Source organism: Ptychodera flava, chromosome 4 (genome assembly GCF_041260155.1).
Source record: "Ptychodera flava strain L36383 chromosome 4, AS_Pfla_20210202, whole genome shotgun sequence".
Taxonomy (NCBI): Eukaryota; Metazoa; Hemichordata; class Enteropneusta; family Ptychoderidae; genus Ptychodera; species Ptychodera flava.
In genome coordinates, this window is record NC_091931.1 from 5,093,551 (window position 1) to 5,121,247 (window position 27,697).

The following is a 27,697-nucleotide window of genomic DNA, read 5'->3' on the forward strand; positions in this document are numbered from 1 at the left end:
TATATGAATCACTGTAATAAATCAAAGCTGGGAATGCTGTCACTAATCATTTGAGTGACTGAGGTGTCAAATTTGGCCACGATGTCATCATATCATTATCAACCATAGAACTTTTTGAAACTTCATTATTGCATTGTAAATACATGTAACACGAGTATGTTAACAGTCCTCAGTACAACCACTGATGTAGCATGTATCCATCTGAACACAGCTGATGGACCTACACAAACAGTCATTATAGTTCTATACTTGATGATATCATGGTTGTTGCCAACTTTTATTAGTTTTGAATTCATGAATTAATTCATTCTAAAAAAAACATATTTTATTGAAAGCCAATTTTCAGCTTCATATGTTTTGAAAGGGCCAGATGCTGTAACTTTTGATTTTTTTGCAGTATTTTTGTTTTGTATGTCAAATGTAAGTTCTTCTATTCAGCTTGTCAGCACAGCGTGTATATATTTGAAATGCACAGTATTGTTTACATTTGAATTCTAGTTCGGACCAGAAGTCAGTTGTCAACAATAACAGCACAGTCAACACATGTATAGGCTTGGTTAACAAGTTGAATACTGCGTATCTCAACATGCTTTGGGGAGTAGAACAAGAAACTGTTGTTGACATCGAAAACAAATGTAGTGAAAAGAGTATCACAAGTTACAGCTACTGGGCCTTTAAATTGTACAGCTGTCATGCTCACAGACCCATCTTGTTGGTGATTAATGTGACCTCTCTCATGCCCTCAACTATTTATGGTTAGGGTAACCCATATCAGTGAGCCTGTGTAGCAACTGACTTGTGCCGCACAGTGCTTTGTGGGAGCTACTCAGCCAGGCCGTTGAGGGCACACCATAACAATATAAGGCGGAGATCAGAAGCTGCACAGTGAATGAGGAGTTATGCAAGAGTCTATTTGTATATCCTCCAGTGTATTTCAGTGAGAAACTGTAACATATCATTTGCATTTGATGTAAAGTCTTCGTTTCTTGCTGAGTTCTAATAGCAAAAACCTAATAAAAGTTTCTATTTTGGCCGCCTAGGTTTTGAAAAACATCACATTTGCACTCACATCAAACACACACTAAATAGTACCAAAAATTCTCAGCTTTCCTATTGCCTAGCAACAGCTACAGCTATCCAAGGCATCATTCAGAGTATTGCAGACAGCTAACTGACATTAACAATCAGATTCTTGTTTCCAGAATGACAAACTTCAATCATATCACACGACAAACTTCTGAATCAATAATACTGCACAAAATCCAACTATTCTACAGTCTGCAAGAATATTTCACCACCAAGATTGGCAGACAGGCTACACTAAATTTAAATTTACCAAACTGATAAAATACATGAATATCTTCAGTCAAATTGTCAACTCACTATCAATAAAGCAAAATGTAAAATGACAGAGAGGCAAGTCCATCTGCAATTCTATTCCATTCTTTGCAATCAACTATCAATTGAAATCTGTCAAAACCTGGATATGTAAATGACTTATTACAGATCACACCATACAACAACTAATACCTCATTTTACAATATCATTTTGTAATGAATTATGTGAACATTTCCCAATGGATAATGGTTACCATCCATGTAGGGTAAAGCATTCTTTCTAACATTTCAGTGGTTGAACACCACTTCATATCAATGATTATTTCCAATGAAAATGGCAATTGAAGTTCCTTCTTGTGCATAGATAAACATGATTCCCGGAGAACAATATTACTTTCAACTGTCCAATGCTCATGTTTAGAAAATGAAGACAACACAATAAATTTCCCTGACCTTCCTTTTTTGATGAAATATAATGGACATATAGTTACTGCATATGATAAGAATATTGTGAGTTGTGCATGTGATTTCTGAAGCAACTAAATGACGTTCCACAAAACACAGCTGGGTTACACTGCACAAAGCCATATAACTTGTCAATTCAGACAAAGCAATACAGTGTTAGTAGGATGATATTTTCTCACAAATAATACAAGGTTCCTATAAACCTGACAAGTACCAACTCTTTTGTCATCATTATATGGACAGAGCTTTTCCTTTATGAATAGCAAAAGGATGTATGTGTCACACAATAATCCATAAAATTCAGGATCTGGCAAAGTAGTGGCTCAAGTTCCGGATTGACAAGGAGTTTAACATCCTGCTTTTCATTTCTCTCCCCTCAAGAGTTTTTGTCAAGTATAACATGTTTGTGAAAATCATCTCAGCATATAGTTTCCTGTTGATAACCATTGACATCAATTTGTAAACTGGTCCATCCCACTCTTCCACCATTTCAAAACAGAAAAGATGATACTAAACAGCAGATTATCAAACAACCTTCACAAATCAGAAACAAAGAATGATCTTGTTGACTTTTTACATAATATTTCCATCAGTAATTTAGAGGTTTTCTTACCTTGTCACTGTGATTCATCTCTTCACTTTGATCATTATTATCACCATCAGCTGTTCTTTTCCTAGTTTTCAGAATTGCAGAACTATCACTGTCTTTGTTTGTTTTATCTACCTTACTCTTGGTAACCTCTGTGACCTCATCACTGACAGTCTTAATCCTCTCTCCCTCAGTGCTGTCAAATTTTCAAGTTCAACATCAGTTGCAGCTTGAGTAGTTTGTTCTTGTCTCTGACTTTCACTACTGCTCTTAACAACCTGTTCGATTTCTTCATCATGTTTGTCCGAGGCCTCAATAGTTCTTTTAGTCTTTTGTGATTTTGAGGGAGATGTTTCTCTTTGAACAACAGTGTTTGCAAGATTGACCAAAGACTCTGCTACATCAATACAATCTCTCATACTTTCTCCACCACTGTCAGTGGTAGTCTCTACATTAGTTGACCTTTTAACAAGTGACCTTTCACCTCCTCTACTGTCATCAGATGTTAACGTTCCCTTGACAGGTGTTGAAATTTTCACCACATTGTTACTGTTTGATGGTGATGCAATTGCACTTTCTTTTCTTCTCAGTTTTTTCTCATCACAGTTCTGCTTTTCATGGTCAATAGTGTTGCCTTCCTGAACAGATGAAACATCAATGCTACTTTGTCGATCATTTTCATCATTCTCTTGAATAAATTCACTTGCAGAAAGATCCTCCGTTATTTCTACAACTTCTTCATTTGCAACAGAAGGTGGATGCTCCACTGGTTCATAACATTCTGAACTTTCACTGATACTAGTGTCACCACTTTCCCTTGTCTCATGCACAGTTTGACTGTCAACATTCACTGTTCCAGACTCTTCAGTGTTGATTACTGTTACCCTTTGTCCAGTCTCTTCATTTGTTGCAGGCTGTTCCAGTGCTATGTGTGTTTCGTGTTGCCGCGGTGAAGGTGTCACTTCAGATGACGCAGTTCCTGGTTCTTGGAGACTTTTTTGCTGTTCTTGACCAGTGCGTTGATTCAAAATTGAATGTCCACATGTAACAGGAGCTTCAAATGCTATTGTGGCTGATTTGGTAATTTGAGTGGGTGACTGATTAGTCACAGACTGTGTGGATCCTTTGGATACCTCTGTGCTACCACTTGGGAGATTCCAAATCTTTGCATTTTGCTTTGTGAGTTGAGTTGTGACAGCATGACGTATAACACTGACATTGCCGTGTGTAATTGCAATGGCTGGACTTTGAGGAGACTGTACACTGGGACTAGTCATCTGTTTCTCCATTTGTTGTGAGTCAGTCTTTGGATTAGTTCTTGGTATCTTTACAGGCATTGCTATCAACGTTTGCCGGTTGGGATCCTGTGTACTCACTGATTGTTTCTTAAGTGGTGCTGGATGTATCCTTATGTTTGCATTTGCTAGTAACTGTGCCTTGCTTACTTGTCGTTTTTTCCTCTTTGTTGACTTCCTCGAGTCATGTGTCTTATCATCATTTCTGTGATCTGTTGATGAAGTGTCACCTGTTCTTGCTGATCGCAGCGTAGATAACTGATCTCTGACTGTTGGTTGTGACAGACATTGCGCACCGACACCTCTACGTCTTGGCTTTCGCTTTTTAGTAGCAGCGTCATCTGAATCATTGCCAGAAGTGAAATCCAAATTTCTGACGTGAGTTTGTCTTAGACTGCGAATGCCATTAGTGTTGACAGTAGACACAAGTGGCAGGTCTGTTACTATCCTTTCCATTGTAACAGGAACACTCATTTGCTGCTGTTGCTGGGGTTGTAACTGCACTGTCTGTTGACTCTGTCTTTCCAGATTTGACACAGTGACCGGTACTGGGTTTGTGTGTGCACTGTTCACCGAGACAATTTGATTTAGCTGACTCAGTTGCTGTGTCCCCTGTGTCACTATGACAGCCTCTTTTTCAGATTGCTTCTTTGGTTTAGATAACTTCCTGTTGGAATTGCCTGTCATGAATCAAAAACATTTCCAGTTAGGACAAAAAGTTAAGGATTTTCTTCTAATTGCAAGTCTCTTACAAAAGATGTGATAACATGGTTATTTATTTATTGATTTATTTTGAGTTCATAAGATCCAACAAGCAGCATCAAGGTAACAGAAGAGGGTTTTTTGAAAGAAGTTGTAATTCTGACATAGTGTGATGATGAGGGTCAGGTAAAGGTTCAGAATAATATGGTGCGTATATATGATCATACAGATTTCAACATTTACTGTCATTTATAACACACAAGACTGCACACAACCAATTTCCTTGTACAGTAGTTACAAGCCCTTTGCACCCTGACCCCCTGGTACCCTATTACATCATGCAGACATTTTTGTCTGAGCCGGGTTCAAAGGGTTAAGTAAATTTGAAAAAAAAAAGGCTAAAGTGACTGAGTTAGATTAAAGCACAGGAGGATGAGAAATGAACTTGTTTCTGTTTGAGCCTTATCTGTCTTTAAACAAGCAACAGTGATATAAAAATCAAGGTTATAACCTTAGAAAGCAAACACCAAGAATGAGATTACCAGTATTGTTTACAATCCTTTAGGAAGTTGATGTACAAACTTCCTAATATTTGTAAAATGATACAAAAAATTAAGCTTGACAATGTGAGCAGACAATACAGACAATATGGGCAATATATGCTGGATATTGAAAACACAGAAAATTCATAATTGTTATGTTTCATAAATTTATGTATTTTCTGAGTAAAGTACATGTGGCATGTTGGATCTAATCATGTACACTTAGTTTTAATTAATATATGGCATCAATTAGTAACAAATAATTACAAAATTTTCATAAATTAGAGTACAATTATTGAAAAAGATTCTTGACAAGACAAAGTGTTCCTATCACACAGCAATTATGGTACTCCTTCTCACTGACAAAAATGGGAAATCCTTATCTTTACAGACATAGGTAATGAATTTAAGGATCAGATCGGAATTGCCTGTCTCTTTTTGGAAACTTGGCGGGATGTTTATAAAGTGGTTTGAAATGTTTGTAAAATTCAAGGTTGCATTGTATAGTCATTTATCACAGCTTGTCAACATGGCTTCAGTATACTCCATTGACATTATCTATGCATATATCATCCTAATAAATGTATTGCAATACTACACTCAATATTGCAATACTACACTCAATATTGCAATACTACACTCAATATTGCAATACTACACTCAATATTGCAATACTACACTCAATATTGCAACACTACACTCAATATTGCAATACTACACTCAAATATTGTTACACTACACTCAATATTGCAATACTACACTCAATATGCAACACTACACTCAATATTGCAACACTACACTCAATATGCAACACTACACTCAATATTGCAATACTACACTCAATATTGCAATACTACACTCAAGTACTTAACCTTCCTAGGGTGTTGCAGATTTGAAAGCTCAGTCACCTTATATCATATTTGTGGTAATTTTAGCATTTCTTTTTCGCAGTATGAAGTTCCAAGCTTAGAAAACAAGCAGAAAACTTTGCTAATGGCAGGAAATTGGTAATTTGACATTCAGCCACAAACCACAAACACAACAATTCATGTTTCATTGTGACTCACCTCTTTGGTTTGTCTTTTTCTTACAGCTTTGTGTATCCTCATTCTGACTGCTTGTTGCAGCGTCACTCTGATCATCTGCTTTATCTGGTCGCTCTGACGCGTCAGAAAAAAGTTCAAGTGATGTCAAAGTTCAAGACAATGATGGTGTAAATTATAACTTTTCAGGTCTAATTGTTGTGAAAGCATGACAACTATGGCCATGGGAACAAAGATTCCACTCTAAATGTATATGAATGATGCAAATCAAAGACTATTTCCATATTTGCTTGCGCAAAAGTTCATACATGAGGGACAAAGTTTGTGGGTAGCAGCAATGGAGTGGATACACTATAAGTATTGAGAAATGGAATTGAATGGCATTTTACTGGCAATGTTCATAAGCATGGAATAATTCTCAATAAACAGTATTGGCAATTTTTTAAACAATATTGACTCAGTTTATGAATTCAAAAGCTAATTAGATGTTTTATACAGTAATGAGCAATACAAGTTCACTGTTAAGATCACCATATAGTCTGTTAAACAGATCCCAAACTTCTCCAGAAGACATGTAGCTTCAAAAGTTACTGTTACTTATAGTATTCAAAATGAAGCAATTGATAAGTTGACTTACCAACATTGAAAAGTGCAAAGAGAGATTCAAAGACTGGATCTTGACTTGTTGAGCTAATAATCTCACTCACTGTATCATCGGTTACCTTGTGAAAAGATGTAATGCACATCTGATTAATTTTATATCATTTCATGTCATGTCACATAACAGCTGTCTGAATAAAAATCTAAAAGGACTGCTGTACTTAGAGAAATAGTAGTCACATTCCATATGTATGCTTGAAAGTTAGTATCAATTTCATACAATACTTCAGCATTTGATGTTAGCTTCATTATGTAAATAATGATTCCTTCGTCACTTTTAGTTGAATTTTAGGAGTAAGTGAGATGGTGTCTGCTTCTTGTAATTTTGATTTTCATGTATTACAAAATGAAATTTCACCATACAAAAGATGCTATTTGACATCTATTTCTGGTATGTCTGAGCAAGATTGAAATGATATAATATCTATATCTTGTCATTTCACATTCAACTCTCTGTGACACCAAATTTGGTAACTGCACTATTGTTCAATAGTTCAACATATCACAGCATTCTTCGATTGGATTTGTTTCAGGTTTGCAATAAAAATGTTTAGCAATGTGATGAAAATACAGCCATCCTGCTCCAATACATTCTATGTAGAGAGGAAAACATTTATTATGATCAGTTTCAGAAAAAATAATATGTTACTACAAAAATCCTCTGTGGATAGCAACTTGAAATATGTACATGTCATTGTGGCATTAGTGTACAAAATTGCACACATTTCACTTACACGCTTGAACTTTCTACACTACAGAATCAATGCACTTAATTTTGTATTCTAAGTTCACTGGTGAAGCTGTGGGAATAGGATTTCAACTTTTTGAAATCATTGAAGAACAAATCACTTAGCCTGATATTGGGCTGAAATGAACACACTGCAGACAATACAGGTAATGCATTTTTGTTAAAAACATTTACTGTACTACATGACCATTGATTGAGAAGAGACAGTGCCCTCAACGGCTGCTACGAGAACAATGATTGTTGTTACATTGATTAGGAGGGTGCAATGTGACTGTTACTATAAGTAATTTGTGATGTCATTCAACTCAAATCAGGATAAAATATCATGAAACAGGAAAAGATCTTGTGTATTCCAAGAGCAACTTACTAAGCAGCACAATGATGGGGCAAAATAAGGGCTACAGCAAAGAGTATAAGTTGCAATGATGGGGCAAAATAAGGGCTACAGCAAAGAGTATAAGTTGCAATGATGGGGCAAAATAAGGGTGCAGCAAAGAGTATAAGTTGCAATGATGGGGCAAAATAAGGGGTGCAGCAAAGAGTATAAGTTGCAATGATGGGGCAAAATAAGGGGTGCAGCAAAGAGTATAAGTTGCAATGATGGGGGCAAAAAATAAGGGGTGCAGCAAAGAGTATAAGTTGCAATGATGGGGCAAAATAAGGGGTGCAGCAAAGAGTATAAGTTGCAATGATGGGGCAAAATAAGGGGTGCAGCAAAGAGTATAAGTTGCAATGATGGGGGCAAAATAAGGGGTGCAGCAAAGAGTATAAGTTGCAATGATTCTAACATATGGCTACATATGGCTATTATAACGAAATTAAAAGTTACAAAAACACAAGAGACAGATTTGTGGGGGAAACAGCATTTCACACTTATCTCTGGTAACTAAAAGAGTCAGTAGATTAAGGTTGGAGATAGAGACCATATCTAAAGCTACCACGGTAAATCCTGTAGCTAGTTCATATCCAAAGATTTGTGTCAACTAATCTTCACTTGAGCTGTCAAGAATGTACATGATAGAAGAGTTACTTACATGTATATCCAGCAAATCATTAAGTGATTCAGAGCTTGCTGATTGGCTGTTACTAGCAGCTGCTGTGTTTGGATCACTGAAAATTAAAAAATTAAAATCCATTCTATAACTTAAAGACTGCCTCTTCATCTATTCTTCTATAAAACTGCCCTCTTCTCACCAGAGGGCGCTCATCAACATGAATCCATCAGAAAGGTAAACTTGACTACCAATTTGATGTTACTAAGTTTAGGAGTAAACTGCAAATATCAAAAATTGCATGTTATTTTATATCAACAACTCATGATGAATGATTTTGATGTTAATGTTTTCTCAACACACATGCATTGAGTAAGTTATGTTCTATGAATTCATTACAGAATACTCAATTGCAAATGAGCAAAACTGACCAATTTAATATACAGGAAATATTTGAAAATACTTGAAGGATAGAAATCAGAGTAAACATTGGTTGATTGACGTCAGATTTGGTTTATGATATATATACACTATCTTCTCACAATTTTCTCAATTCACCACTTTTCTCAATCCAGTAGTAACAATATTGTATTTCTAAAATGTTAAGAAAAACAAAAAAATCTGTCACTTCAATTTGTCCACTGTATCTTCTACTCTCAATGTTTTCCATTTAATTTACAATGTCTCAATTGATTTTGATTTCTTTCTCACTGGTGTCTCACAGTCATATCTAACTCACCTTATAACTGCTTTGTTGATATTTTCTGCCAGCTTCTCATGCAGTTGAGTGTTAGACAATAGAGATTCTAAGAATTGCTGAAAACAAAGTGTGAAATAAACAAAATTAGGCAAATATCCCTTACATGTTTATCTTGACATTACCAAAACATGCCTTAAAATTGGGAAATGATGCAATCTGAGGCAGGAAATAATCCTTGTAAAGGTATTATGCACCTCAACACTGGAACAGTTTAACATTTACTGAAACTTTGCTCAAGGAAACTTTCAACCATTCTTTTTCAAAATAAAAATAAATGATAGGGGTCAACATATAAATTTTGGTACTAAAGAAATAAATTACCTAAAATTTACTTCAATTTGAAATTCAAATTGGTCACTGTTCCTGTTCCTCTTTGGGGAAAATAAAATTTTGGATTTTTAAAATTGTTTTCTTGCTCTGAGAGCTTCAAAATGGGTCCACACAAGCAGTAGATCAGAAAAATATTGTAAAATTTTGACAGTTTGAATATCTGTCCCCGATGCAAATTCTACTGTACCTGGCCCAACACCATATGTAGCACTTAAGATGGCTCAGGTAGGTTATTTTCCCCTATACACTGTACATAAGCATTTTGGCTAAGTCATAAGAAAATCAGACCTTAATGGGTCACTAAAGGGACATGTGACAATACTTTTTCTATCTTCTTCATGAAATATCATTTAAAGAATCATATTTTACACAAGATTAAGTTCTTATTTTAGTCTGGAATGCTGTCCTTTGTCAAAATATCCATCTTTCTAAACCTCAGTACTATTCCTCTCTATAGTGAGAAACATATCTCTTTGACCAAAAATTAATATTGCTGCATACATTTCTGAGAGCTTCAATTACTATGACTACTCACAGAAATTTCAAGATTTTCATCATCAGGAATATCTTCAGGTCTGTTTGTCATTTCGTCAGCATTCTCCTCACCACCTGGTGTTTCTCTGCGTCTTGGTGCTACACTGTGATACAAACAAACAAGAATCATTGTTTACAACAATATCAAAACAAAGTTAATTGTATTGGAATGCTGAATCAGTGTTTTCATTGGCTTGTTGGTGTTGTTTATGTAAGGTTTTTTCATTAGCTTGTCATTGTTGTTTATATCAATTTTTTCATTAGTTTGTCGTTGTTGTTTATATCAGTGTTTTCATTAGATTGTCGGGGTTGTTTATATCAGTTGTTTGAATTGCTGTATAAAGTGATCAGTTTCTCTTTGTGAACAATTCATTGCAGGACAGTTCCAAATTATCATTATCCGTATCACAGAATGATACAAAGGCTGCTGACAATCAGACCAAAATAAATCAAATTCTTAAATTACAATATTTTATTTATTTTGAAGTCAGCAAGAATTAAGAAGTGCACTCTTTACAAACTTGTACCAATATCAATTATGCAAAATGATTACTGGCATTGAACTGAATGAAACAGACATGTACTTGCATTATTCGTCATGTATTCCACATAGCTATTCATAGTAGAATAAAGATTCGGTCTTCAAGATACACTACAGATTGCACTACATTACAGCATTGATTTGTAGTATTTACATGAGCTACACAGACATCACTACCTAAGTTTGCTTGACAAGAAAAGACATCCAATGGTGTGCGACAGAGACCATTTTGATACTTGTCTGCTCTATAACGCTTCATGGTAGATTATTTGAACATAACTATTCGTACAACCATTTGACAATTTTGTTTGTTTCAAAACACACAAAAGATCTAATCAATATTGGTATCTTACGTTTTTCTTCTCGGTGATTTGTTGGTAAGTGCTGCATCTATCACTGGAGTTGAAAACTCAGAGTAAGAACCTGTGACAAGAGATGGAAATGATCAAAGATTAACCATTGTGATATCAGCACCAATAAAACCCTGTATTTCTATATTTACATTTCAGCATCAATCCCATTCCCAGACAGTGTAATTGGATTTTATCTCTCCCACTCTTTGGGGTCGAGTCTGTCACTGTTGGTCCAGTCTCAAGTAGGCAAATCATACATCAGAAATGCATCATCCTGATTTACAAGATACAACTTATAATGCAACTATGTATGTCAGTAAGCCAAGTACATGTAACTACAGTGATCTGATGATTTGATTGCGTCATGGAACCTTGAACTGACCTCAGCATCATAGAACACAAAACTGAAAGGGGAAACACATTTTTAAATATGATCAGAAAAAATGTCCAGGATAATATTCAACTAGGCTGAAAAGCACTAAAACTAAATTTTCATAAATTGTTGATTATAGATAGGCCTATCATATTGCTTGAAAGGTCTTTAAACGTACTTTTTCTGTTTCAATACTATTTGCAGAGTAGACTTTCAATACTATCTGCAGAGCAGGAAATATCTGCTTACACGCTGCCTACCAAGGGCAGTTTAATCTTTGGCCAGGCAGGTAAAATATAAAGTCACATGCCAAAGGGACATTATTTCAAATTTTAGGTTTGCTGGAATCAGAGGTGAGGTATCCTGAGCATATCCTATGGTAGTGCTATTTCTTCATGGTTTAAGCAAGAATGTCTTACTCAAGTACATACATACACACCTCTATGACCAAGGTCTTGCGATGCACTTGAAACCAATTCTGTATCACCTTGTGCACAAGTAGATGGAGATGTCACAACAGGTGACATTGCAGTGTGAGAACCCATGCCGCTAGGTGACAGTCCCATGTTATGTTCTGATGAGTGGCTCACAGGAGACAGGGTATTTGGAATAGCAGTGATAACCTGGCGTGTCTCTGACAGTTGAAGAGGTTGTGCTATCTGTTGCTGTACCATGCTTTGACTACTAGGAGTGGGTATACTTGTAACTACACATGGCACAGGGTTTGCTGAGACTGGGTGAGGTGAATGACCCCTTTGTGGCACAACAGCCGTTACACTCTGATTCAGTGTAGAGGGCGCACTAGTAATTGGTGAAGAGATATGAGCTGTCTGTATGGTTTGTTGAGGCGGTCCTGACTGTATCTGAATGACAGGTTGATTCATGATTGGCACCACTGGATTTGCTGCAATATTTTGTGTTGATTGAGCAAACTGAAGAGAGATTTGATTGCCAGTTGTTGGTTGGGAGATGGTACCCACTGGAGCAGCATTTGACTGGAAGGAGATCTGATTGCCAGTTGCTGGCTGAGAGATGGTACCCACTGGAGCAGCGTTTGACTGCACTGAATGTACTGGTTGTTGAACCATTGGCTGTAATGATGACTGGTCCATTGGTGTTGATGAAGTCAAAGCTGTCTGCAAGATTCCAACCCTGCCGTGTTGTTGAACTGACTGTCCAGTCTGTTGTAGACTTGCTTGCAACTGTAAGTTTCTTTGTCTTTGCTGTTGATATCTCAACACATTCAAACTTAGTCGAGAACGCTCTGTAAATGTTTTAAAAGATCATCTTTGAATTATGATTATGTACGTTATTGATTGTAAATGGCAATTGATACAGACATTTCATTTAAAGCCAACAGCTTGAGAAATTGCATGGCTGACAAAGTCATTTCTCCAGCTGTTAAGTTGCAAACAAATAATGAATAAAATAAAAAATATTGACTCTGACTGTTGGTCCATGAATATCGTTTCCAGAAATGTTTCAGGAATGTAAGAATTTGCAAATGACACAAGAAGATCGCAAATAAAAAGGGTGATTAAGTCTGCGGTAACACATTACACAAGTGCCCTATGCGTTGCAGAATTGGATTACATACACACAGCCTGCAAGGAAGTCATATATGCAAACTCTACTTGAAGGTCAAACCATTTTCAATGATGCTATGAAACAATTTATCTGATTGGTTGAATACTGTGATTTTTTTTGTGTACAACAGTCTCATTGGCTAGGAAGTATCTAACCTACTTATAATAACACAAACCAACAATACTTCAAGTAATTGATCACGCAGTATAAGCCGGCAATCTTTGTTTGATTTTGATGTGAGAAGGAAATCCCAGGAAAAGAAAGGCAGCTCTCTGTTTGCGAATAATTTTTAAACTATGAAAGTCTGAGTGTGATGAAATGGCAATGTGTCTTCAATGTGGATTTGGATAAAATTAAAAGGAATATCACCAGATTTTTACCAGCATGTTTCTGAACTTTCGTTTTCTATGTGTTTTGGGATGGTCCATAATGTGATCTTGTTGATCTGTCATTGCTGTTTACTGAAATCATTTTAAACATGGGAATTTAGTTAGTGTCTTTAGATTATTGTATTTGCAATGTTGCCATTGGTTTTACACTGAAATAAAGCTGCAGTCAATTTGAATGTTGAAACGATGTTGTGTACACATCAGCACTTTACTGCAGCTTAGGGATTGCTATTACAATGTCTATGGAAACAAAGTCAACTGGTTTGACATGATATTTCATTGTATTCAGCCTGAACAGAATAAGATTTTATGAATGTGCAGTGTCTGTGAGACATAAGTTGTTTACCCCCTCCCGGTCCACAATGGACTCAAGCAAACTTTGCACTCTGTAATGTACTCAGCTTCACCTTGTACATCACCTTGTACAAAGTTTCCTTTTGTCCATAATAGTCCTAGAGGGGTTCCCTATTGCATAATTATATTACAGCTTTGTCAATACCAGTGAAGTTTGTTACATCATCCCTCCGGATTATTACTGATAATATATCAAATTATCCAGTATTGGACTATTATGGCTCCAGATGTTTTCGACATCTACAAATCTTGCTGGCATTGCTGAAACTAAAAATTAATAGCAATAATGTACCCCCTCCCGGTTCATAATGGACTCAAACAAACATTGCACTTCATAATATACTCGGCTTCACCTCATTCATCTCATTCATTTGTCTTGCAAAGTTTGTTTTTGTCCATTATAAGCTGGGAGGGGTACATTTATAGTGCTTGAGTAAACATGGATTTGAAGTAAATGGGCTGAGGTAGACTGTCAACAACCGCTTGAGTAATATTGGACTTTTTGATTCTCTGACTTTTGACTTTTGATTCTAGCCACAAATTTCACAGCAATTTAATTGTCAAAATGACACTTCAAGTTGCAGAGTCTGATTTGATGTTCATTCCTGTTGGAAACAAGAATACTGTAATAGGCACAAAAGTTCAATGTTTACATCAATCACAGTCACTTTGTGACAATCTCTGATCGGTTAATTTTGTTTTGAGACTATTACTAAACTTTAGCTATAATTACAGATAATCAGAAAGATTTAAATGTTTGTGTCTGTTTTCTCACTTATGAGAATTTTTTCAAATTAAATTTCATGTCAAAACGTTACTGGGGCCACATTAGTTTAATGTTGAAAAATTTTTTGAAATTTTCTACAGTCAGTCTTACATCAATACAAGTCACGAAAAACTATCCTGGGTTGAAAAAAGCTCTTTAGTGAGTGGCATGTCAAATCTGCCTGGACATAAAGTCAATAACATAGATCACACACCTTAATACTCAACATGCTGTTGGACATAATGTATGTATACAACATCAGCGGAACTTTGGAGTGACCAAGCCCAGACAAAGAAAATCAAGTCATCGTTGATGACACAGTCCCCACTTGTTAATGGGTGCTTTGATTACAGGTCCTCAGAGAGGATACTGTCCTCTTCATTAGGTCTGTGATAAAAATACTTTTGAATAAATTCGCTTGATACATGTCTGAGTTGTAGTTCAGGACATGAAAAAATCGTAATAAAATGGCCACATGGTGGCCATATTGGATCGAATCACAAAACAAATCAATGTGCATATGTATGACATAGGTCAATGTCCTTGTACCAACTTTGATTAAAATCGGTTGAAATATGCCTGAGTTATGGCTTTGCACATGAAAAAATCATAACAAAATGGCCGCACAGCAGCCAAATTGGATCGTATCACAAAACAAATTGACATGCATATGTATGACATTGGTCAATCTCCTTGTACCAACTTTGAATAAATTTGCTTGATACATGTCTGAGTTATGGTTCTGGACATGGAAAAACGTAATAAAATGGCCAAACGGTGGCCATATTGGATCGTATCACAAAACAAGTCAATGTGCATATGTATGACATAGGTCGATGTCCTTGTACCAAGTTTGAATAAAATTGGTTGAGATATGCCTGAGTTATGGCTCTGTACATGAAAAAAATCGTAACAAAATGGCCGCACGGTGACCATATTGGATCGTATCACAAAACAAATTGACATGCATAGCTATGACATTAGTCAATGTCCTCGTACCAACTTTGAATAAAATCTGTAGAAACATGCCTGAGTAATGGCTCTGTACATGAAAAAATCGTAATAAAATGGCCGCCTGGCGGCCATATTGGATTGTATCACAAAACGAATTGACGTGCATATGTATGACATAGGTCGATGTCCTTGTACCGATTTTGAATAAAATCGGTTGAGATATGCCTGAGTTATGGCTCTGTACATGAAAAAATCGTAACAAAATGGCCGCACGGCGGCCATATTGGATCGTATCACAAAACGAATTGACGTGCGTATCTATGACATTGGTCAATGTCCTTGTACCAACTTTGAGTAAAATCAGTTGAAACATGCCTGAATTATGGCTCTGTACATGAAAAAATAGTAATAAAATGGCCGCCTGGCAGCCATATTGGATCGTATCACAAAACAAATCAACGTGCATCTGTATGACATATGAAGTAATCCTTGTACCAATTTTGAATGAAATCGCTTCAGGCATCTCTGAGATATCTGCGTGAACGGACGGGCGTACGGACACACGCACGCATGCACGCACGCACGCACACACGCACGCACACACGCACAGACATGACCAAACCTATAAGTCCCCCTGGACTGTGTCCGTGGGGACTAAAAAGATTAGAAACACGGCAAGCCGTTTATGTTATGGTTGTCTCAATAAATTATGGCCTTTTCCTACAATGAGCTTCACAGGTGTCGGACCTCTCATAGACATCATGTGTAATTGACAATTGCACGAAATTATGCGAAAACTAGGATGAGATTTCCCAGAGTCCTGTGGGTGGCACCATTTTTCAATACAAACACAAACACAAACAAACATGGACAAGTGAGTCAGCAGGGCCTCCTTTTTTTCTGACTAGCTTACAGGCGAACTCAAAATTTACAAACTTTCAGACAATAGCTTTGGCAGTGATTTTAATCTGTCCTTTTCAGAAGCATACCAAGCTGTAGACAAAATGGGAACTGATGTCATGTCTACTCCCACAAGTTCTAGACCTATCCCGCAACAATACCATGTTTACTTTGCGTTGCTCTCAGGGCCAAAACATTGCTTCACGCTAAATGTAAAACAAGTCATCGCTGATGACACAGTCCCCGCTCGCACCATTAATTGACATGCACATGCATACTATAGTACAATGTCTGTGTGCCAAGTTTGAATGAAATCAGTTCAGGGATAGTTATGGTACAAAAACATGAAATAATCGCTACAAAATGACCACCCAGCAGCCATATAGGATCTTATCGCAAAATAAATTGGCGTGCATATATATGCCATAGTACTTTATCTGTGTACCAACATTGAATGAAATCAGTTCAGGGATAGTTGAGTTATGGTACAAAAACATGAAAAAAATCGCAACAAAATGGCCGCCCAGCGGCCAAATTGGATTGTATCGTGAAGTAAATTGACGTGCATACATATGCCACAGTACTTTATCCTTGCACACAGTTTGAAAAAAAAAGGCTCTGGGTGACAGAGAAAAGGCTGCTGATGGAGGACGGAGGGATGGATGGACAAGACCCAATCTATAAGTCCCCGCCGGACTGCATCCGCAGGTATGCCAGCAATTTCCGAACACTTCCTCCCATTACAAGCTTATAGGAGATGATATGACTGATCATAAACCGATGGGTAAAATCTGACAGTGTCGATAAAAGACTTTCAAATTTGGTTCAAACACATTCCTCCCCCGAGAGCGGCGCCATCGGGTCGTCGCGCACCAGGCTGGATTCCGATTTAGAGGCGTTCAGTCGTAAGCCCCCAGAGGGTAGCCTCGCACCATTGGCCTATCGGCCAAGCGCCTAGACCAAGTGTCTGAATCTGCGGTATAAAAATGTGAGATGAATTTTGAAAATGGTCAAACTCATCGCTCTGAAGCTCAAAATTTCTCTCGCTTCACCAGGCGTGCCACTTCCGCTTAGCACTAAATGACAACAACAACATGAACTTTCACGAAAACACTTTTGCTTAAAAAAATGGCAAAAATCTGGAAACTGCCAAAGGGTACATGTTCAGAAATCTTTAGAAAGCAGAGTCGAGGGCTACCTGTGCCAAGGTGTCCATGGAGGTGACCGCTTCAAACCTTGAACAATACCCGTTCATAGTTTGTTTTTTCCTTTGTCTGTGGACCAAGGTAGCTCCCCTGAACAAACGCCTAAATCAGTCGCATGTAATACAAGGGCCACAACTCACATGAAATACCCAAGATTTATGGTAGTGACCCTAACTTCAATACATCTAGCTTATGTAAGATATTGTAAGTTTATGCACACTAATTCACACCTGCCTCATGTGCCCCATTTTAATACTAGTAGATAACTTGTAAACTGTAACCTGTTCAGTGTTTGTGTATACACTTGGGGAACCCCTTCACAGTCAATCATTCTATTATTGGGTTTTCCACATGGCTGGGTGTTATGGTGCAGCAAGTTGTAACAGTCCATAGCACCGTCACCTCTGTACACAGTACTGTAACAAAATCCACTCTAACAATTAACAGCTTGTGACTATGACACTCACTGTGACACTGGGTTTACTAAGACCAGTTTAGAGACAGTACAACAAGCCACAACACTTCTAAACAAACACAGAGTCATGAAAGACTGTCAACTGAGACAATTTGGAATCACCTTCTTGTTCAATAATCATATTCACCACGAATATTATCAAACATTTTCAAATATTTGGTGTTTTGCACACTTTACATCTGCAGATATTAAAAGTATAACATTACTTACGATTCTGTTTGGTGTTTGTTTTTCCGGCAGTCACATCTACTGACAGGGTCTGGTACCTGCAAACATAGATCCAATACATATTCCTAAAATATACAGGTTTGGACTTATTTGAACAACTGCGATGAGAATATTTTTTGATTCATGGACATGCTGAGAGAATAGTGGCAACTGGGTTGCAAGTTTAGCAATAGACCCTAGAGAAACTACACTCTATAGTTTAGCTAACGACACATTTGCAATTTACATACTCAAAGCATCAGTGGACAGGCAGTATGCACTGTTCTTAATGGGACTGCTTTGAAGAATGTGAAACAGCAGCATTTTGATAAAATTCTCTCATGTATGAACTTGAATGTCCATATATGGAACTGTAGAATCAATTCTGACATTTTCTATGATCAAATTCATTCTATTGAATGATTCCTGATCAAATGATCTATCGTTTAAGAATAAAATGAAGTTAAAATGTCACAATAATAATGTTCAGGAGGCAAATAAAAAATTTTTTTTTCAGAAGATAGCTTACGGTATGAAGAAATTGTCAGTAATTATTTGTTACATAGTTTGCCGACATTAGTGTGAGTGATGACATTTATCAGGTTGTATGTTACATATATCAATGTGTTTGATATTCTTACTTTAACTGAGCTACTGTTTGGTCTAATTTCTTCCACAGAGTGTTAAGTACTTTCTCAAGGCCATCTTTCTGGTTCCTTCCCACTGTCATGGAAACAAGAAAATCAAGGTTACTATTGGAGACATCTTCGACTGCACATAAGGATATTACTGCTACTGATGAAGATGACAATGTCACTGAGTTGTACATATGACACATTGAGCAAGAATCAAATTTTCCTGTAGGGTGACTGTAATCTTCACCTATTGCTACCCAATACACTTGTTTCAATGAATAATTGCTTTGGTACATGCAGATTGTACATGAATAATTTGGAGGATAGTATCATGCGTCTGAATACTGCTTAATCAATATCACAAAAGATCATATAGATACAGACATACAACATATAAGATTGTACTTTTTTCTTGAACATGGTTTCAGATCATGTACATGTATATCATACACACTTTACCCTAATCTTACACCTCACCTCTGATATGGCTAATGTGATCAATTTGAAATTTATCCTCATAATTAGATATATATATTCAGACTATTAGTACAATAGCAATTTTATTATTAATTGTTGATGTTGCTAAATCCTTCCAGACACTAGAAGTTTGATAAACATGACCATTTTATGACAATTTTACATGAATTCTCTGACTTTTCATTTTGGGCAAAATTTAAAATACTAAATTTTGGAGAGTGACTGTTTGGCTTTACCTTGCTGTAGCATACTCTCATGTTCTTCAAGTCTCTCAATTAGACTTTTTCCTTCATATGGCTGCGAAAAAAAGAGTCAAAAATACTTTACTGTACTGCAAAATAAAACAATATTGTTCCTTGCAGAGGCAGCAAGTAAAATTTTTTAAATTTATTTTTGAACCAGCAAAATCTCCCACTGGTTACATTGTTACTGATGACTTGAAGTCTAGTTCATGAAGTCCACTATAATAGAGGCATTACATACACAGGCAGTGTTGACAGAACAAATGCTGAGCATTTCCATGTGTTCTGTGAAGAAAACTAAAAACTGTAAAAATACGCACAACAAAAATGCTTTAAAAGCAACCAGGAAGTATATATTTGGCACATTTCAAAAACAATCCAAATTGGCTAAGTAAAAGTGCTGATTCCAAGGAACAATTTAATTACTCTTCCTGGCCTAAGTATATACTAAATAACGATCAAATTACTCAAAATGTGCCTTGAAAATTACTGATATTACAATGTTGATGTTGTATTTTTGTGAATTTGTCATCCTATTGGCTATTTCCAGTATATACCACAGTACCTGCTCTGGTATTCCTCTTGTACTTTGTATTATTATAATGAGAAAATCCTTTGTCCTTTAGTGAATAAGTATACTATTACCAGACCAAGACTAAACGTTGCACAGAAACTGTCATTTCATCTGAATTCTCAGAATACAGGTCCAGCTACTCCACTATTAGTGACTTTGTTTGAATGTGAAGGAACAGTTCAAGAAAGCCAATCTGCTACTCAGTAATGGTTATTGTAACAATATTTACAAATCAGTCAATCAATCAACAAATTCAAGGGCAGGAACTGTTAAATCTGCACTTTACATAAATTTCACTTTGTCTTACTGTATCTATGAGTTACTCTGTGAAATTCAGCTGATGAATAATAGCTGCAAAATTGATACAATGGTTCTACTCCGGAATAAAAAGGACGCGATGCGTTCTACAGATTCAGTATGCCCAAATAATCACGTGATGCCGGTACAAACAAACCCACATGTGTACTAACGCGTATGGAAATACACGTACGTCTATGCGCGTTTGCGCACATGGCTTTGTTTGTACCGCGGTCGATTCGAATTCCGGGTTCGGCCTATTGGGCTGCATGTTTCAAGGATTACAGTTGATGAGTATACCTTGAGGGCCAAAAGATGTTTCAGGAATGAAACTCAGTTTTTTACTGAACCCAAACTTCTGATTTATACTAAATATTAAACATGAAATTGCTCTATAAAAAGTGAAAATGGAAAGTTGTTTAACCATAAACCATCCTCCTGTACAGGCAAGGAGTGTAAGTCACAGTGTACCCCAAGTTTTTCCTAAATTTCAATATCTGTACCTGACTTGCCCAGAGACAGAGCCAAACACCTGCTGTATAAGAGTATTTTAAACTTTGACACACAGCAAGCCACTTTCTAAAAGTGTAAGGTGTGTTTCAAAAAGATGAGTTTGTCTGATTTTGGTCATATTACCAAAGGTCAGGCAAAGAGTTATATGCTAATTCCAACATCTCTCTCCTTTGCTAATCCCCCTAAGCAAACAATGTTTGTATGTGCATGGACAGAGTGACCTGAAAATCAACTCTCGGTGTTAAACACTGTCAAAACTTTGAAAGCTTATTTGTCAATGATGCTGTGGGCCAAATAAAGATCATGGGAGCTTTTGTGGAAATCATAATCCTGTAAGGTGACTTGGCTGCAAATACTTTTGCACTGTCTATATTGTTTATTTCAGAGAAACGTTATTCAGCCTCTTTTCAAGAAACAATAAATTCAACAACAGTTTTATTGTACAACTAGCTGTGACTTGTATGAGTCCAATGAAGACCACTCACTACAGTGCAACAACTGCATCATTTAAAAGCATGTTGTATCTATTTTTGAGAGGAAACAGTATCCTCTTGATTACTAATATCACTGAGATCACAGTAAAATGTTGTCAAACTATTGTGTAAAATGTGTCAGGACTTGTAAACAAGTCAAAATATAGAGTCAAACTGAAATAAAAACGCTCAAATGATACACTCTGCCTTAAGTCAATAACAGCTGTATACCTATACTTTTTTCAGCATTTTTAGTTGTCCTGTTCTAATCTGAATTTAGCATATTTAATTGTTCAGCATTTACTTTGTGAACACTATCTGTGTAAATTTATATAAATGTGCAGTTGAATTCAAGTCATCAATATCAATGTGGCTGTATGTAGAGGGAGAGTTAGCAAGTGGAATACTGATGATTTCTAAATGCTCAACTTTTTATCCAACCTTCCTCTGTAAAGGTCTAACTCTGGCATAGAAAACAGTGGACTTGGATTCAAACTATGGTGCTGAATGAGTTGAGGAAATTTTATAGACCATGGATTCAAACTATGGTGCTGGATGGGTTGAGGAAGACGACAATGGATTCAAACTATGGTGCTGAATGGGTTGAGGAAGTAGACCATGGATTCAAACTATGGTGCTGAATGGGTTGAGGAAGTAGACCATGGATTCAAACTATGGTGCTGAATGGAATGAGGAAGTAGACCATGGATTCAAACTATGGTGGCAAATGGGTTGAACAAGTAGACCATGAATTCAAGCTATGGTGCTGAATGGGTTGAGGAAGTAGACCATGGATTCAAACTACCGGTATGAATGGGTTGAGGAAGTAGACCATGGATTCAAACCATGGTGCTGAATGGGTGAGGAAGTAGACCATGGATTCACACTATGGTGCTGAATGGGTTGAGGAAGTAGACCATGAATTCAAACTATGGTGCTGAATGTGTTGAGGAAATAGACTATGAATTAAATCTATGGTGCTGAATGGGTTGAGGAAGTAGACCATGAATTCAAACTATGGTGCTGAATGGGTTGAGGAAGTAGACCATGAATTCAAATGATGGTGCTGAATGGGTTGAGGAAGTAGACCATGAATTCAAATGATGGTGCTGAATGGGTTGAGGAAGTAGACCATGAATTCAAACTATGGTGCTGAATGGGTTGAGGAAGTAGACCATGAATTCAAATGATGGTGCTGAATGGGTTGAGGAAGTAGACCATGAATTCAAATGATGGTGCTGAATGGGTTGAGGAAGTAGACCATGAATTCAAACTATGGTGCTGAATGGGTTTGTAACAAAGTCTCTTGACATCTCTGTTGTTTTGACACAAAAATCCAAAGAACACAATTATTTTGGTCTAGTCATGCTGGACAATAATTCCAAAACATTTGTGTACATGAAATAAACAGAATTTCTTTTCCAGGGAAGGGCAATAAGATGTATGTTATGGTTAAAGCACGTCTGGGATTGGCTGTTGATCACAAACTGAACCATTAAATTAAAAGTGCTTGTTTTTCTGTTGTTGACCATTATTCCTCCTAAAACGTGAAGTTCATTCTGATATTATTTAACAAGATCTACTTTCTATCGTGAATGCAAGTAGTAGTGGAAATCTGGCCATAAACATCACTATGCAACATATGTCAAAGCATTCAAGGATTTTCTCAATTTTTCTAATATCCAAATAGTACATCTTCTTTCAAGGATTAGTGCTATTTTATAATAATTTGTTACAATGTCAATGGTTTTCTTCCTAAGAAAGGCAAAGTTAAAATTTTTGGCTGTTTGACTGATCACGCAGAAAGATGACAGCTAGCTAGAAGCTATTGTTCCGATGTACTTATAACCTTACCTGAAACAAAGGTAGTTTTCAATATAAAATAATGGACAGATGCTTGACTATAATATCATGTTTAATTTGATCATTTGCAACACAGTACAGTGTTTCATCTACCATGGTTCAGAAGATGGGTATTGTGCTCCCAACATAATTACAAGAAAGAATTACCGTTATTTGAAATATATTGTTGTCACACATATACATGTAGTACCATTCACCAAGCAGACCAACCTGCTACGTCTGCACTTACATGCCAAATACAGTATCTGTGGAAGGTTTGTCGATGATAAATATAGAGCTAATCAAGTTCAACACCACAAATTATAAAAAGTTCTCAAGTCAGGGGTGGAACAGTTTGATAAATGGAAACATCATCAAAAGAGTAACAAAATCAATAAGTGAAACGAATTCTTATTTTTGGTTGACATCTATTTACTGTAAATTACACTTGTGACATTGTTGCATTGCTGTCAATAGACACCATCAAGTGTATCAAGATCAGGAAATAGCCTAATTGGTTGTCGTCCAATTGCAAGACTAAGCCCCTGTGGTGTTCGATAGGGTTGGGCATGACTTGACAAATTTCAGGAATCCCCAATCGCACAGCCCAGATGAAACACTGCATATAGATATGTAGCAATTTCATAATGGATCGGTGCATTGGTGAACATGGCTGCCAGTAAATCTGTGCACATACACATGAGAAATTGAGATGGTAAGACATCTTTAGTTTTCTATGGTTCACCATACCCACTGTTCTTTCTTTGTCAGTCCTACTTGTCTTTGTGTGGCTGATAATACAACAAATGTACATATTCTGATTTTGACACAATAAGCCTCAAGTCATACCACCTTCTTGTTGAAAACCTATTATCTTGCTTGTCTGTTTAAGTAATCTGTGTCCTGCTAGGGCTGGAAAAAATTGACAAAGAAAACCAGTATTTACCTTGCCATATGCTGGGTCAAAGTGATGTGCATATTCCTTAAGATGTGAACTTTCAGAAATAAAGATACTGCAAGCCTGTTCCAACCCTTCATCCTGAAGGTAACCTGGGGAAGAAAAGTGCTATTCATTGAGATTCACTCTCTGTATAATGACACTGAGATGATATTAAATGTCTAGTAATAAGATAGCAATGGACTTGGTACTGATACACAATTTGTTACCTGAGGTTGTACAGCATGAAGGCCAAATCTGGGTGGGCCATTCCACCATCTGACCAAGGAAAGGAACATTTGTATCAGGGCCAAAAAGGTTTTATCAGATACTGGTATCTTGTAGATCATTACATTATCACTGAATAATACTGTGCATATATTGTACTTGCTGTTGGGATATGACAATCCAGCAGTGCAACCAAAACCGCATTCCCACGCATATTGATATTTCTACAATGTTGTTTGCTTTAAATTACATTCACTGATTCAGGATCTCACACTTTATATCCATTATACACAAAAATATCAACCCTGCGCTGCTCTTGCCCATCACTTCAGGACATCATTCAACCCACTCTGACATTCAGTACAGATCAAACAAATGACATCATTGATACAAATACTTGTCGTGATATCATGAAAACTGCCATCGAGCAGTTTTGGTTTTCTGCATTGATTTCTTTGGACTGTTCACTGCCAAAAGAACCAACTGCCAACTTTAACAAGCTCGTACACTGTATAACAAGATAAAAGTTAAGATACGTGGATTCACCTATGTTCATCCATGGGCACCTGGATCTGGATGTGATACTGGAAATCACTGCACATGTGAGGGCGCTTTCTTCCATAACATGACATTGGGGTAAAATCAGGTATTTAAACAAGGTGTAGCAAAGATGTGGTTGCGGTTTTAAATTGCAGTCTCCAGTAAAATCAGGTATATTATGAAACAAAGTACCTGAATTTTGACATTACTTTTGTCAATTTGTATGATACGAGTTAAGAGGAACTGTCAACTGACTGACGACAACTCTCTCCAGTTTTATTTCATAGAATTGTATGTAATTAACAAGTAACAATATATCATTTGAAACTCCTGTACATTTTTTTAAACAAATACCCATTAAATCCTGGATATTTATTACACAAACAAGCCAGAAAATGACACATTGATTGGAGTGAGAACTGTAGGGCCAAACAGGAGACTGGGGCCCAAATTACTGTGATCCTTTGCCCATGGAGGTAGCACACAACTGTTTGCAATATGCTATAACCATATCACTTAATGACAAAGCACAACCGAGGGAGTAGTATAGTGCTGCCAATTGAGCATGAGAGGTTCCATAGCACACCACATAATAGCTCTGGGCAGTCTGTCGCATGTGTTGACACTGAAGAGCATTTGGAGTAGTGAGTCTGGAAAATAATCTACTATAATAACTAGCTATATACATTTTGTATTGTGGAACAAGTTCCATGGCAGGATTTGCCAGATTGAGGCTGAGGTGCTCGATAGCTCTGCATGGCAGGGCTGTGTGTTACGGCCGTATAACGCCGGTAACACACAGCCCTGCCATGAAGAGCTAAGGTGCTCGATAGCTGCAGTACAGTAGCTCGAGGTTTTGCATGGGTATTTTGCCGTCCGACCCAAATACCCAGGCAAAACCTCGAGCTACTGTACTGCAGCTAAGGTGCTCGACTAAATATATGTGTAAGGTATAAACGCTAGGGGGAACATACTGAGCTCTTTCCTGTTGCATAGCATTCGCACGCCCTATGCACGCTGAGTTGAGCACCCAGTGCCTCAGTAGCCCTCATCACATCAATACATCCATTACATGGCTGTTGTTCAACCACGGTCCCTGTGATAGAGGGACCGTGGTCAACGTAACATATGATACATGTCATTGTACAGCACTGACCTAGAATGAGTCTTGCGACATCTGAAGGTAACAACATCTTCCGTATGATCACCACACTCTGCGTCACATCAAAGAAGTGTATTCATTCGGGAAACATGTCTGAACCTTGAAATTACGGGAAATCTGACTGGGGCTCCCTGTAAGACGACGTCTACGGCCTGGGTCAGCTGAGGACGAAGCTGCAGCTGGCCAACGAATCGGGCTCAGACCGCGCTGTGAAATACGTGTGCCGTAAACTGGTTTTCACTGAAAGTTGTACCACACGTTCATGGAGCGGCTGAATTGGACAGTGCTTGGCGAAATGGTGAGAAAGTCAGACTTTGGTACACAAGCTTGACTATTAGCGACAACCGTGTTTCCCGGTTTCTTTTTACGGAGAAAGCCAAAGTGTCGTAACAATAACAGGGTCCATTACGACGTTAAGGTCAAGGGTCATGTTCGATGGGAACGAGACTGGCGCGCTACACATTCATATACCCGGGCAAGTATTAAGTGCACTTCACACAGAAAAACACCGTATTAATCTTTGATTAAATGGATTGATGCTCACATTACTCAATGACAAATTTTAATTTATGAAAGTAGGGAGCTGGTTAAGACGGAAACATTTTTATGTGCTTTCAGTGTATATAAAAACGTACTTTTGTAAATGCATTTTGGTATAGGCCTACACAGTAGAAAGTGAAAACGTCAAACAAAATTCAGATGAATTTCTTCATGGGGGGGGGGGGGGGGGGGGGGGGGGGCTGGAAACAAGGTTGTAATCTTTCATCTACATTGTTTAATATATTTCTTAACGATCTCCAGATGTATTTGATGACATTTTTACTTTCCTGTTGATATGGGAGATCTATTACATTGTATTTTATATGCTGACGATTTAGTTTTAATGTCAAAATCTGCAGCAGAGGTTTTAAACGCTATTGAAACTAATTTGGGATAATTGGATGGTGAAGTATTGTTGATTCAATCTGAAAATGTAACCTCATCCACTTTTCCTTTTTAAGTTATACACTTGTTTTTAAGAGTAATTTGTCATATTGCAAAATTCAGCTATAGAGCACTGAACACTTTTAATAAATTTGAAAAATATGAAGATCCAATTATCCCAAATTAGTTCCAATCGTGTTTGTACAGAATTGTTTGAAAAAGTTACATTCTTTTAGAAAAAGTTAGGGTCTTTCAGTAAACACGAAAAGGGAAAAATAAAGGTTTTCAATAAAGGTAACCGTTTAATAAAGAAACAGTCATTTTATTATGAGAAAATGCAATTGAAACTGTAAATCAGTATATATATGTAGGTATAGTTTTTACACCAAATGGAAAATCCACGCAGAATCAGTTTACTCTTAAAAATAAAGCAATGAAAGCTTTGTTCAGTATCAAAAAGTCAATTTTAAGTGACAAGATGTTGAGTCCAAGCTTTGTTTGAAAGTCTTTCCTACTTAATCGTCCCACTTCTTTGTCTTTTATGCTTCAGAAATCTGGGCAACAAAAATTACAAGTACTGATAATTTTCTTGAAGGTCTGTGTATGTCTTATTACAGATTTATCTTGAGTGTGAGTTAATGTACTCCACTTGATCAGGGATGAGAGCAGAATTGGACAGATTCCCATTAAAGAGCAACCTTTACATCTCTGTTAAATTATTAAATATTGGTGTAGGTTAAACAATTTGCCA

General features: G+C 37.0%; 1 protein-coding gene across 2 annotated transcripts in view; it reads right to left on the reverse strand.

Annotated features, from left to right (window-relative positions):
• Nucleotides 1-2,414: 2,414 nt before the first annotated feature.
• LOC139130747 (protein NPAT-like) overlaps nucleotides 2,415-27,697 on the reverse strand; it is a 70,478-nt gene continuing 45,195 nt past the window's right edge. The window contains exons 1-13 of one of the 2 annotated variants that reach the window (XM_070696538.1): nucleotides 26,017-26,442; nucleotides 24,102-24,205; nucleotides 19,451-19,511; nucleotides 18,744-18,825; nucleotides 18,106-18,161; nucleotides 11,705-12,529; nucleotides 10,893-10,962; nucleotides 10,000-10,102; nucleotides 9,114-9,190; nucleotides 8,417-8,492; nucleotides 6,612-6,696; nucleotides 5,999-6,091; nucleotides 2,415-4,367 (exon numbers count right to left, since the gene is read on the reverse strand). In XM_070696538.1, the coding sequence (XP_070552639.1) occupies nucleotides 2,524-4,367; nucleotides 5,999-6,091; nucleotides 6,612-6,696; nucleotides 8,417-8,492; nucleotides 9,114-9,190; nucleotides 10,000-10,102; nucleotides 10,893-10,962; nucleotides 11,705-12,529; nucleotides 18,106-18,161; nucleotides 18,744-18,825; nucleotides 19,451-19,511; nucleotides 24,102-24,205; nucleotides 26,017-26,053 (3,513 nt within the window). In that variant the 5' untranslated portion in view covers nucleotides 26,054-26,442 and the 3' untranslated portion in view covers nucleotides 2,415-2,523. Of the gene's footprint in view, nucleotides 4,368-5,998; nucleotides 6,092-6,611; nucleotides 6,697-8,416; nucleotides 8,493-9,113; nucleotides 9,191-9,999; nucleotides 10,103-10,892; nucleotides 10,963-11,704; nucleotides 12,530-18,105; nucleotides 18,162-18,743; nucleotides 18,826-19,450; nucleotides 19,512-24,101; nucleotides 24,206-26,016; nucleotides 26,443-27,697 lie in introns of those variants that run through there. The other variant, XM_070696539.1, reaches the window with a different exon arrangement.